This window comes from Eurosta solidaginis, chromosome 3 (genome assembly GCF_040869045.1).
Source record: "Eurosta solidaginis isolate ZX-2024a chromosome 3, ASM4086904v1, whole genome shotgun sequence".
NCBI lineage: Eukaryota > Metazoa > Arthropoda > Insecta > Diptera > Tephritidae > Eurosta > Eurosta solidaginis.
Genome location: NC_090321.1, coordinates 97,275,205 through 97,288,520, shown reverse-complemented (window position 1 = coordinate 97,288,520; position 13,316 = coordinate 97,275,205). Strand labels below are relative to the sequence as shown.

The following is a 13,316-nucleotide window of genomic DNA, read 5'->3' as shown; positions in this document are numbered from 1 at the left end:
CCTTTATGGCGATATTTCGAAAAGGCGTCCACCTATAGAACTAAGGCCCACGCCCTTTTAAAATACTCATTAGCACCTTTCATTTGATACCCATATAGTACAAACAAATTCTAGAGTCACCCCTGGTCCACCTTTATGGCGATATCTCGAAAGGGCATCCACCTATAGAACTAAGGCCCACGCCCTTTTAAAATACTCATTAACACCTTTCATTTGATACCCATATCGTAAAAACAAATTCTAGAGTCACCCCTGGTCCACCTTTATGGCGATATCTCGAAAAGGCGTCCACCTATAGAACTAAGGCCCACGCCCTTTTAAAATACTCATTAACACCTTTCATTTGATACCCATATCGTACAAACAAATTCTAGAGTCACCCCTGGTCCACCTTTATGGCGATATCTCGAAAAGGCGTCCACACATAGAACTAAGGCCCACTCCTTTTTAAAATACTCATTAACACCTTTCATTTGATACCCATTTCGTACAAACAAATTCTAGAGTCACCCCTGGTCCATCTTTATGGCGATATCTCGAAACGGCGTCCATCTATAGAACTTAGGCCCACGCTCTTTTAAAATACTCATTAATACCTTTCATTTGATACCCATATCGTACAAAATAAATTCTAGAGTCACCCCTGGTCCACCTTTATGGCGATATCTCGAAAAGGCGTCCACCTATAGAACTTAGGCCCACTCCCTTTTAAAATTATCATTAACACATTTCATTTGATACCCATATCGTACAAACAAATTCTAGAGTTAGTCCTGGTCCACCTTTATGGCGATATCCCTAAATGGCGTCCATCTATAGAACTATGGCCCACTTCCTCTTAAAATACTCTTTAATACCTTCCATTTGATACACATGTCATACAAACACATTCCAGGGTTACCCTAGGTTCTTTTTACAACATGGTGATTTTCCCTTACTTTGTCTCCACAGCTCTCAACTGAGTATGTAATGTTCGGTTACACCCGAACTTAGCCTTCCTTACTTGTTTTTCTTTCAAATTAACTAAAGTCAGCTGTTTATATTATAAGTAAAAACGTTTTGTTATTTTTTACCAGCTGATTTAGTAAAAAAGACTGAGCTTTAACGATACAGCCATTGACTTTTTAGTAAATAAAAAACAATTTTCCATAGACTGATTATTTTTTTGGACTACGTATATATCTTTATTTTATATAAAATTTTTTTAACCAAAATTAATAATACAAACAATCCATTTTGAATTTCGGTGCTACTTTCTTTAACACAGCTGTAGGCGTTTTCAAAGTGAATTCGTTTAGGATTGTAAGGCATGCAGCATCAGCCTTAAAAAAATATTGCAAGAATTATTGCTGTCAATAGTAGGACAACAATATTGTTTTCTACACATGTCGGGCTGATTCAGATAAAACTATTTGCTAAAATTGTTGTTCACAGCTTTACCGCAGTTTTTGTATTTATTTTAAAACAAATTGCTTTTTTATCCTTTAAACTTTTATGAATGCGTTCGCCATTGTTGGTTAGCTTTTTGTTGCATTTTTAGTGTCTATGAGATTTCCTTGCATTGGCAATATTTTCGATTAGATAGGACTAGATCGACAAATTTGCTGCTGTTATTACTCATTTGTTATTGATTAATATCAAGATTAAATGATGCATTATCGGATGTTGAACTTAAAGTAAACTCGCATGGATCGTTTTATGAAAACATTTAAGCGACTGTTACTTGTTTAAACCATAGGATGCTCGGAAATATTCCTTAAGAACGTTACAGTATTTTAAATCTTATTTAAATGAAACTGCTTGTCAATCACTTTGAAACTGAATTTGAATTATCTTATTATTTATACAAAAAATTACAACTTATCTGTATTGATACTCAAAAATGCAACCGTGCCAAAAATGTAAGCGCGTTTGAATTAACCGAAACGTTCCTTCGAGGAATCAGTTGGCTACGAGACGCGTACGAGGCACGAAAAGATATAAAAACGAAACCAAACAAAACCGCCGCTACGCTGAGCTGCGTTTAAACGATTTACCAATTTAACTAATTTAAACAATTTCTCTATAACTATTAGTAAAGCGCAAAAGTGCGCCATATATTACATTTAACTATTCATTTGAAACTATACAATATTCGCACGTTACAAATAATAAAAGCGAATTATCTAAAACTCAGTAAAGCCTGTTCTTTATACTTTCGAAAGCCTCGTAAATTTAGCCAAAAGTTGTTTAGTCACAACATCTTTTTATATCTTTTCGCAATTTACGTACAAATTGCCACGCTAACCGCGCTTATATAATCGCAAATCGTAAATATTGTTAATGAAATACGCAAAAAGTACTCGCGTAAAATCTGCACCAGTAAATTCACGCTATAATCTTCGTATGAGAAAGCGTTCATCGAATATTCGAGACAAGAAAATGGCCGACAACAATAGTACGAATAAGAGTTCCAGCAGTGAGGACGAAGCCAACACCACAATGGTGGCACATGATCAACTCATTGAAGACTTATGCCAGCTAATAAAAACCTTGCAATGTCACTTGTATCATCGGAGATGGAAAAGGTAGAATACAAGGATGCCCTACATCGTCAAACAGCTAACAACGTCACCGCCGCCGACGTACCTAGCAACGAAGCCAAGCCTGCCGGCTTCAAGCCCGATGAAGTCATATTTGTTAACTCAGTTGCTAATTCTGCCAGCACCATATATGCTAATTTTATATCTCCAGGTGCTAATTTTACCAGCACCATACCTACAAACTGTATAACCACAAGCGCTAATTTTGCCCGCACTACGGGTACTTGCAGTCATTATAACAGTGGCCTATATACCACTACAAACCTTTTCGACCCAGCTTCAGTCAGCGTTAACCCCACCAACGCCTCAATGTTAAACTCTGCCGACGTTAATACAGCCAACGTCAAATTCGATGCAACCAGTGGCGCTTTCATGTGGTCGCCAACATGCCGGCCATCAATAACGCAGCCACACTGCTACACAAACAACTTCTATCGAGGTAATTTTCCACCAGGAAGAAATTTTCCGCCCACGACAACTACAGTGTATAACCCACAAACCACCCCTCAGGAACACCCATCCTGGAGTCCGATACGATATTCAGCTACATGTTAGATTTTAGATTTACCAGAGTTCCCCTGAAGAGTGACCTATGTTTTCCGTGGTCTTTAAGGAAACCGCTGAAATGCACTCGTACTCCCAGTTGGAGAATTTGCTGCGTCTTCAAAAAGCCCTAAAAGAAGAGGCTAGACAGCGAGTAGAGTCACTACTGATACACCCAACTAGCGTATATGCAGCAATGAAAACATTAGAAATTCACTATGGGCGCCCAGAGCTTCTGATTAGGAGCCAAATTGCCAAGGCTCGAACCTTTCCACCTGCCACTGCCGGACGAATCGGTGATATACTAAATTTTAGTTCGATGGTGTCGAATTTAGTAGCATTTTTAGAAACTTCGGGTGCTACGCCACATCTGAATAACCCAATATTAATAGATGAGTTAGTGAGCAAATTGCCGCTCAACAAGAGAGAAGAGTGGACACGCTACATCCTCGAAATGCAGAATCCACATCCAAATGTGCGTCAGTTTTCAAACTGGTTGCAAAACACCGCCATGTACGTGTCAGTGGCGATAGATGTTATGCCGACACGAAATATGTCCAACGATCTTTCACGCCACAAGCCGAAAGGCCCACTCAAATCCATAATCACTGTCACAAAAGAGGAAAAATCATGCTCATTATGTGATCAAAACCTTAGCCTAACAATGCCCAAAATTTAAAGATGAAAATTATTCCAAACGCTGGGATTTGATCAAAAAGAAACACTTGTGTCTTTGTTGTCTACAGCCCGGTCATAGTGTGCAAAACTGCCGAAAACGACGTGTATGTGGTATATCGTCATGTAATAAATATCATAATCGTTTGCTTCACAATCCTAGTAATAATAACAAAACAAATATTTCATCAGTTGAAACAGCTGTCGCTACAATGTATTTGAATCCAAAGCAACCATTTGACCAAATGTCGAATTCACCACAACGTAAACAAACACTCCTAAAATATTTGCCCGTAAAAATAAAAGGTCCAAAAGGAGAAATCAATGTTATTGCTTTTATAGACGAAGGCGCAAAAATATCGCTGTTAGAAGAAAAGGCAGCAGACGCCATTGGCCTCAAAGGCAAAACCGATTTACTTCGGCTGAAGTGGATTGGAAATAAAAGTATGAGCGAACAGTCGCGGCAAGTATCGTTTGAGATCGGCGGCATAAATGAAGCAGCACCGATTTATCAAATGAGGGGAGTTCGTACAACAAAGAAGTTGTATCTACCACAGCAATCGTTGAACTTGAGCGAATTCATGCAACGTCACGAACAGCTGAGAAATATACCAATCACAGATTATAACAATGTAACACCACAAATTCTAATTGGACTTTCGCATGCACATTTAATAAGAACAAGTAAACATGTCAATTTAGATGATGGTTTTGCAGTCCACAAAACAATCGTAGGTTGGATACTATTTGAATCGAACGAATATCGCTCTAATGACGTCACAGTTGGTCACGTAAATATTGATTACACACAACTGCATGAAATAAACAAACAGATGTCAGAATATTTTGCTGCAGAAAAGTTTGAAGTTGTAAAATCGCCAATTGTAAAATCAGAAGTAGATATAAGAGCCGAAAATTTATTGCAACAGACAACAAATTATGTAAACGGCAGGTATGAAACTGGTTTACTGTGGAATAAAGATAATATAAATTTTCCACAGAGTTACAGTACGGCCGTAAAACGTTTAGAGCAAATTGAAGCAAAAATGGCACGTGATCAAGAGTATGGAAAGTGGTACAAGGAAAAAATTGCCGAGTATGTAGACAAGGGATACGCGAAGCGGCTTTCCCCCGATGAATTAAGTGTAAGTGCCGATCGTACGTGGTATTTACCACATTTTGCTACATGTAACATAAATAAGGGTAACAAACGCAGACTTGTTTTCGACGCTGCATCAAAAATCAATAATATGTTGTTGAACTGTGCCTTAATGAAAGGGCCGGAAAAATACCAACCCAAATCGCTTTTAGCAATATTATGCAAGTTTAGGCAGGGTAAAGTAGCAGTTTGTGGTGACATCCGCGAAATGTTTCATCGGATCTTGATTCGTAAAGAAGATCAAAGAGCGCAAAGCTTTCTTTGGAGAGAGGGCGACCAATCAAAAGCGCCCGAAGTATATGTTATGTGCGCAATGATATTTGGATCAATAAGTTCCCCTTGCTCGGCGCAATTTATAAAAAATATGCATGCTGAAAAATATCGAAATATGAACGCAAGAGCCGTAGATGCCATCGTCGACAGGCACTATGTAGATGATTACATGGACAGTTTTGACACCGTCAAAGAAAGTATTAAAGTAACCAAAGATGTAATTGACATCCACAGCAGCGCTGGCTTCGAGATAAGAGGGATGGTATCAAATTCAGAAGAGCTAATGCGAGCCGTATCGAACAATGCGCAATCGTGTACGCAACAAAATAACTATATATGCCGAGGTGAAGGTGCTACCGAAAAGGTACTGGGTATGCACTGGAACCCAAACGAAGATTATTTTTTATTCAAGCTAACATTTTCAAAAGTGCCAAAAGCTGTTTTGGGCTATAGTAGACGACCGACGAAAGGTGAAATGTTAAGCGTTACTATGTCGATATTCGACCCATTTGGTTTTGCTTGTGGAATGGTTTTACGAGCAAAGGTGCTAATGCAAAGCCTGTGGCACAGAAACGTTGACTGGCATGAGCCAATCCCTGAGGACATTTATAAGAAATGGATGCAGTGGTACAAAACACTGAACACCATCGAAGATTTCAAGATGCCCAGATGCTATAGCGTAAGTTTTTTGAACCCGAATGCTAACATACAACTGCATGTTTTTGTCGATGCGAGGGAGATCGCATTTGCTGCCGTCGCGACGCGCATCAAAACATTTTCTGGAAATGGTAAGTGGTTAAATGGACCTAACTTTTTGAGATTACCTGATACTGAATGGCCAGTAATGCCAAGCGATATTAATCGAAACGAATTCCAAGAGGAGAGACGCTGTACGCAAATATACACGATAGCTTTACCAGACGTGGTAACCCCATTCAACAAGTATTCAAATTATTATAAGTTTTTAAGAGTAATGACATGGGTACGATATGCTATAATAAAATTTCGCAAGGGTAGAAGCTATGAATATGTGTCAAAGTTTGTTAATGCAAATAAAATTAAGCGAACTGAGTTACTGATTTGCGCACTAGTACAGCTCAATGTGTTTGCTGACGAGATAGAGTTGTTATGTAAGGGTGCTCAAATTCCGAAATGTAGTTCTCTCTTTAAGCTCAGCCCACTATTAGACGAGAAAGGCACATTACGATTGGCCGGGAGGATTGATTACGCAGAATGTCTACCACTGTCAACTAGGCGACCAATAATTCTGCCAAAAGACCACCCTAAATCCCGCCTTATAGCCAAACACTATCATGAAGTTTTCCATCACCATAATTTTGATGCACCACTATGCGCAATACGTCGGAAGTTTTGGATTCCAAACGCACGCCGAGTATTAAGATCAATTAAAGCTAATTGCCAAATGTGCAAAAACTTATCAGCTGTTCCTGAACCACCAATCATGGGCCAAGTACCCAGCGATCGAACTACGCCCTTCGTTCGCCCGTTCACGTATTCAGGGGTCGACTATTTCGGGCCCATATTGGTATCCATAGGCCGGCGTCGAGAAAAACGTTGGGTCGCGCTTTTTACTTGTTTAACTATCAGAGCCATCCATATAGAACTAGATAAGGACCTGTCGACACATTCCGCCATAATTGTCTGTCGTAATTTTGTAAACCGAAGAGGTGTCCCGGTGCGACTTAGGAGCGATATGGGAACAAATTTTGTCGGCGCGAGCAAGGAAGACTGGGTAAGCGTGCAGGTTGGCATGCAATCGGAATGCGATCGTAGAGGAGTTGAGTGGGTTTTCAACACACCTGCCAATCCATCTGCAGGAGGCGCATGGGAGAGAATGGTGAGAAGCGTAAAACGCGTTTTAATATTCACACTTAAAGAACGATCGCCACAGTTGGAAACGTTACAGAGTCGACTGATTGAAGCAGAAAATTTGATAAATTCGCGTCCACTAACACATGTTCCACTAGAAAACAAAGACGCCGAACCTCTAACACCAAATCAGTTTTTGCTAGGGTGCGCAAATGAAATACAAACTCCTGCACTCTCATACGAAAAATGTCTGCGCAAACAATAGTATATAGCGCAGCAACTGAAGCAAACCTTCTGGAAGAGGTGGATACTTGAGTATTTTCCCACTTTGACACGACGTACTAAATGGTATAAGAGAGTAAAGCCGATAGCGGTAGGGGACGTTGTTATAATCTGCGACGACAACGAAAGCCGAGGGCACTGGAAAAGGGGCATCGTCACAGAGGCAAAGCCAGCTCCAGATGGTCAAGTCAGATCCGTTTTAGTTAAGACATCAACTGGAGTCCTACGAAGACCAGCATCCAAAATTGCAATACTTGACGTTGGTAGTGATTCTCTTACCAGTGACGTGAATCACGGGGGGGAGGGGGATGTTACTTGTTTAAACCATAGAATGCTCGGAAATATTCCTTAAGATTACAGTATTTTAAATCTTATTTAAATGAAACTGCTTGTCAATCACTTGGAAACTGAATTTGAATTATCTTATTATTTATACAAAAAATTACAACTTATCTGTATTGATACCCAAAAATGCAACCGTGCCAAAAATGTAAGCGCGTTTGAATTAACCGAAACGTTCCTTCGAGGAATCAGTTGGCTACGAGAATTCAGAAGCGTACGAGGCACGAAAATATATAAAAACGACCCCAAACAAAACCGCCGCTACGCTGAGCTGCGTTTAAACGATTTACCAATTTAACTAATTTAAACAATTTCTCTATAACTATTAGTAAAGCGCAAAAGTGCGCTTCATTTGATACCCATGTTGTACAAACAAATTCTAGAGTCAACCCTGATCCACCTTTATGGCGATATCCCTAAATGGGGTCCACCTATAGAACTATGGCCCACTACTTCATAAAATACTCTTTAATGCCTTTCATTTGATACACATGTCATACAAACACATTCCAGGGTTTCCCTCGGTTCATTTTCCTACATGGTTATTTTCCCTTATGTCGTCACCATAGCTCTCAACTGAGTATGTAATGTTCGGTTACACCCGAACTTAACCTTCCTTACTTGTTAATATTCGTTTTATGCCCCGAAATCCTCGTTTTTAGTTTCGATTTAGTAGTCCCCACATATACTTTGTCGCATACGTGGGACCCGTCACCATTACATAGAATTTTATATATCAAGTCCGATTTATCATATTTATCTATTCTACTCTTGGTATTACTGAAAATTTGTCGGAAAGTATTATTGTAGGTAAAGGCTAAATTACATTTCTCTTTGTCATAAATATTTGAATATTTTATTCTGTTAGACAGGCCTGACACATATGTTGTCGATTTATATATTTTATTATTATCGGCATTTTTCCTCGCAGTGGGTTTCTTATAATAATCTCTTATAAAGTTTTTTATTTTCCGTGTGGGAAATTCATTTTTTTCTAGAACATTTATTATTATTTTAATGTTTTCTTTATGATAAACTTCATCGCTGATCGAGAGAACTCTGTTGATAAAATTTCTGGCCGTATTGACTATTGTAAATTTGTCGTGTTTAGAATTAAAGTTAATTAATCTACCTGACGCGGTAGGTTTTTTATACCAATCAAAACATAGTTGGTTATTCTTTTTTATAACAAGAGTATCGAGAAACGGTAGTTTTCCGTCCTTCTCCACCTCAATTGTAAATTTAATACTCCTGTTGTATCCATTTAGAATATTTAGCAATTCTTCCACCGTATCAGTTTTCGCAATTGCGAAAAGGTCATCGACGTATTTGGTAAGCAAACCTGGCTTATAAGGGGAGTCATCTTCAAATTTCTCCAGTAATTCTTCCATTACAATGTCTGCTATGACGGGGGATGCTGGGGAACCCATGGGCATACCGCAACGTTGCTCATAAATTTTATTGTTTAATTTAAAATATCTCTTATCTCTAATGCAGAAACGAACTACTTCTAGAAAAAGTTCTTTTGTGAGTGTGGTGTGGTCCTTTATCTGGTTCCACTGGGATGCTATAATTTCTAAGGCATGATCTACGGGAATGCTGGGATAAAGTGAGATGACATCAAATGACACGAGATTCTCATCATCATATATGTATGTATCTTTTATTTTGTTTCTAAATTCAATTGAGTCTTTTACGTCATATTTGGACGATTTGGTTATGTTTGTGAGAATATTAACCACATACTTGCATAAATTGTACGAAGGGGAGTTGACAGACGAAGAAATAGGTCTCAATGGGATATCTGCTTTATGAATTTTGGGCAGGCCATATATTATGTGTTGAACAAGTTTACTCAATTTCGTCTTGTTGGAAAATAAAGTGAATCGAATGTCTATTTTGACCGGACTGGCACTGTTCTGCCTTATTAAAATTTTAAGCATTCATCAATCTCATTTAGGCCCGGTTTTTCAGTACAAGTGCAACTCAGTTTGTCAGTTAAACTACGCTTAAACTTATTCTGCAGTTTTTCATTCCATTTTAACTGAAGTTTAAGCTGAGCTTAAGCGGCCGATCTGGCAGTGTTAAACTCTAGTTAACCTTTAGTTATTTGCGTTCGTTCGAAATGGCGTCGAATATAACCAACAAGCATTTGTCCTTGATTACCATTAGAGCTCATGTTGATAATTATGCATATTTCTAAAATCTCAAAAGTTGTTTCGAAAGAGTGGCTCAATTTAGGAATCATAGCGTACAGCAAATGAGGTAATTTTATATAAAGAAAAAAATGCTATTACTTAAGTTGAAAAAATTTAATTAACAAATTGTGGTGCTCTAACTGGACTCAAATGTAAAATTTCATTCTACAGTATTTTCAAGAAAATAAAATAAAATAAAATATATGTAATTTACTTTTGATTAATTACGCTTCATTACTGCTATCAACCAGGTGTTTATTTCTCACAATAAACAGCTGTTGGTTTTGGTGGTACCGCCTAGGAGATTTTTTTTTCAACTCCACCTCAACTCGATATTCAGTGTAGGATATCAACTGGAGAAATATGTTGAATACTCATTTCAGAACTTTACATTCTCAAAATCTCTCGAAAGTTGGAAAATAATTGGAAAATATTAATGACATTGGAGATCAACTCGAAAACTCTCAATTTTACAAAATTTCTGAAAGGTTTGTTGTGATTGGAGAATGAAGTTGGATATTAACTCGAGAAATATCTGGTTTAAAAACAATTAAATAATGATGTTGGATATCACTTCCGGAACTAGATTTGTATATATTTCGCTGGAGAAATGGGTTTTCCATGTTTCTTGGGTAAACAAAATCCAGCTGTTGCCGTATCTACAAATTATCTAGATAACAAAAAAACCAATGTTGCCGCACAAAAAACCCAACAACAAAGGCGGCCTTTAACTGTGACTGAAAAACTCCCGAATAGTTTAAATTTGACTAGAGTTTAAGCAAACTTAGCTTAAGCTTAGCTTAGCCAACTACTGAAAAACTGGGCCTTAAAGACTCACACCCGCCGATGGTCCGCAGCATCCCTTTATTAAGTAGTGAAATAGCAAAACGACAAATATATAAACTGATGATTAACTAATTTAAAAAAATATATCACTGCGCTTGTTAAATGAAAATAATTCACACTTGCTTACTTCTAGGAAAAGGAAAACGAGCTAAATGATAATTTTTTGCATTTCATCATTTGTTCATTCATCGATCTACCAAATCGTTCATGTTCCTGTTACCAGTTTTATAGCCGACAAGTGGGAATGTAAATAATTAACTGTTGTTATGCTGTCAGCTGTAATTTTTTTGGAATTTCTTCATGTCATTTGTCATCTGAGACCTTGCCATTTTATATTGTTTTGTCTAAGCGCTTTTTTCTCAATATTAGCCGCGTAAATTTTGGTTTGATTTCATTTTGTAATTAATACAAGTTTCCTTATTTGTTCGCTATTTTCCATTTGCCTTTCTTTATGCCGACAATTACTGTCAGATGCCGATCTACCTCGGATTGGTTAGTGTAATTATGTATACATATTTTTTTTTTTTTTTTTTTTTTTTTTTTTGCGGGGAGGCTGAAAAATGCCTAATGCACCATAATTGCTGCCGTCGCAGCAACCGTGTGTCCGTAGACTAAAAAACAGCCCCGTTCTGGAACCGTCGCCCACCCCGGCACCACTTTCGCATTACTTCAGGGTGGCGTTCCATATTTCTCATTTTTGAAAAGCCTACTGTTGTCCCTGCGTCCAGGTTCCCGCTATTTGCTCTGAGTGTCCATTTAATCGCCACTGCTTCGCATGCGCATTTCTCTGCGCTCCCTCTCAGCATCCATCAGGCGTGTCATTACTATAAATGCCATTTTGCTCACTGCAGTCCAGCATTCTTTCCTGCTGCACATATGTGAAACTAAATTTCTCGTGGTAGGTTCCTCCCCAAAGACTCCATGCAAGGTGAGTCTTTCTTCGTGGAAACGGGGGCAGTAGAACATGACGTGTTCTGCGTTTTCTAACTCTGTGGTACACATTGGGCAATGAGGATCTTCCTCTATCCTACGCTTCCATAAATACTCTTTGAAACCGCCATGTCCACTCATTATCTGCGTGAGAGTGTAGTTCAGTTCGCCGTGCTTCCGCTCATTCCATTGAGCTACGTTCCAAACTAGTGTGAAAGTCCAACGCCCTTTACTCGAGGCCTCCCACCGTTCTTGCCACTTAGCTATTGTTTGTGTCCTTGCTCTTTTCTTGTCTTCTTCAGATGGTCGCTCGATATTAGTGTTATACAGATCGGCCATTTCGCTTGCCAGTAAGTCCACTGGGATTTTCCGGGTTAGAACCAGGATCACGTCGTCGGACACCGTCCGATAAGCACTTGCTATTCTTAAAGAAGCAAGTCGGTACGCTGCTAATATATATTTTTGATGGGTCTGTTTAGATCCATACCACAATGGTGCTGCGTATAGTATTATTGAGCTGGTTACTGTGGACAATAGCTGACGTATAGCTTCGCTCGGATCACCAATGTTAGGCATTATTCGCATAAGTGATCCATTAACTTTGGTAATTTTCTCCCCCACCGCTCTGAAGTGCTCTTTGAAAGTTAACTTAGAGTCAATGTGCACTCCTAAGTATTTTAAGGAATCCTTTGAGGTGATTTGATGATCCCCGACAGTTAAGACTAACTCGTTCGCCGACCGTTTGGAGCTTACTAATACCACTTCCGTCTTTTGGCTAGCCACCTCCAGTCCTGTATTGGTCAGCCATTCCTTTATTCTTGCTACGGCGTCATTACATAATGCTTGAAGCAGGTCCAGTTTCTTGGCCACTACTACCACTGCAATATCATCAGCATATCCCACAATTTGCGTGTTTTCTGGTAGATCAATCTTTAATACCCCGTCATACATTACATTCCAAAGCGTTGGACCGAGAACAGATCCCTGTGGGACGCCTCCTGTGATTTTGTACTCTTTAGCTCCTTGATCCGTGTCAAAAAGAAGTACTCTGTCTTTAAGATAGCTACCTATAATTCTGCGTAAGTAAGCTGGAGTGCCGAAGCTTTGCAGCGCTGCCATTATCTGCATCCAGTTCGCAGTGTTAAAAGCATTCTTGATGTCCAACATAATCAGTGCACAGAACTTCCTTTTATTTTGGCCTCCAGAGATAGCTTCTCTAGCTATATTGACGACTGTTTGTATTGCACCTACGGTGGATATTGATTTGCGAAATCCATATTGACTATTCGATAAGCCACCTGGTCTTTCTAGAGTCAGCTGTAGGCGCTCACTAATTATACGCTCGAAAATCTTCCCTAGAGAATCCAGCAAAGTGGCCTATATGAGGATGGTTGGTCCGGCTGTTTACCACGTTTCAGCAATAGGACAAGTCTTTGTCGTTTCCACGGGCGAGGGAACACGCCTTCTTGCATACAGGCATTAAAAAGATCAGTAAATAATGTAGCCCTAGTTGTAATCGCGGCTTTAAGGGCTATGTTTGGTACTTCGTCGGGTCCTGGGGATTTGTTATCAGGAACTCTTTTTGCAGCGTCCAGCACCTCTTGCTCTGTAATTTGCGGAATTTCCGTACTTTCTAGATCCTCACTTGGATAAGTC

The 13,316-nt window shown here is 39.1% G+C and overlaps 2 protein-coding genes across 9 annotated transcripts in view; both read left to right on the top strand.

The window, feature by feature from the left end:
• Positions 1-2,179, top strand: part of LOC137247286 (protein transport protein Sec24C-like) — an 84,638-nt gene extending 82,459 nt beyond the window's left edge. Inside the window, exon 4 of the mRNA XM_067778375.1 lies at positions 2,076-2,179. Within this exon, the coding sequence (XP_067634476.1) occupies positions 2,076-2,179 (104 nt within the window). The remainder of the gene's footprint in view (positions 1-2,075) is intronic.
• The window catches only part of LOC137244194 (matrix metalloproteinase-2-like), an 830,051-nt gene that overhangs the window by 90,914 nt on the left and 725,821 nt on the right, over positions 1-13,316 (top strand). The window lies entirely within an intron of this gene.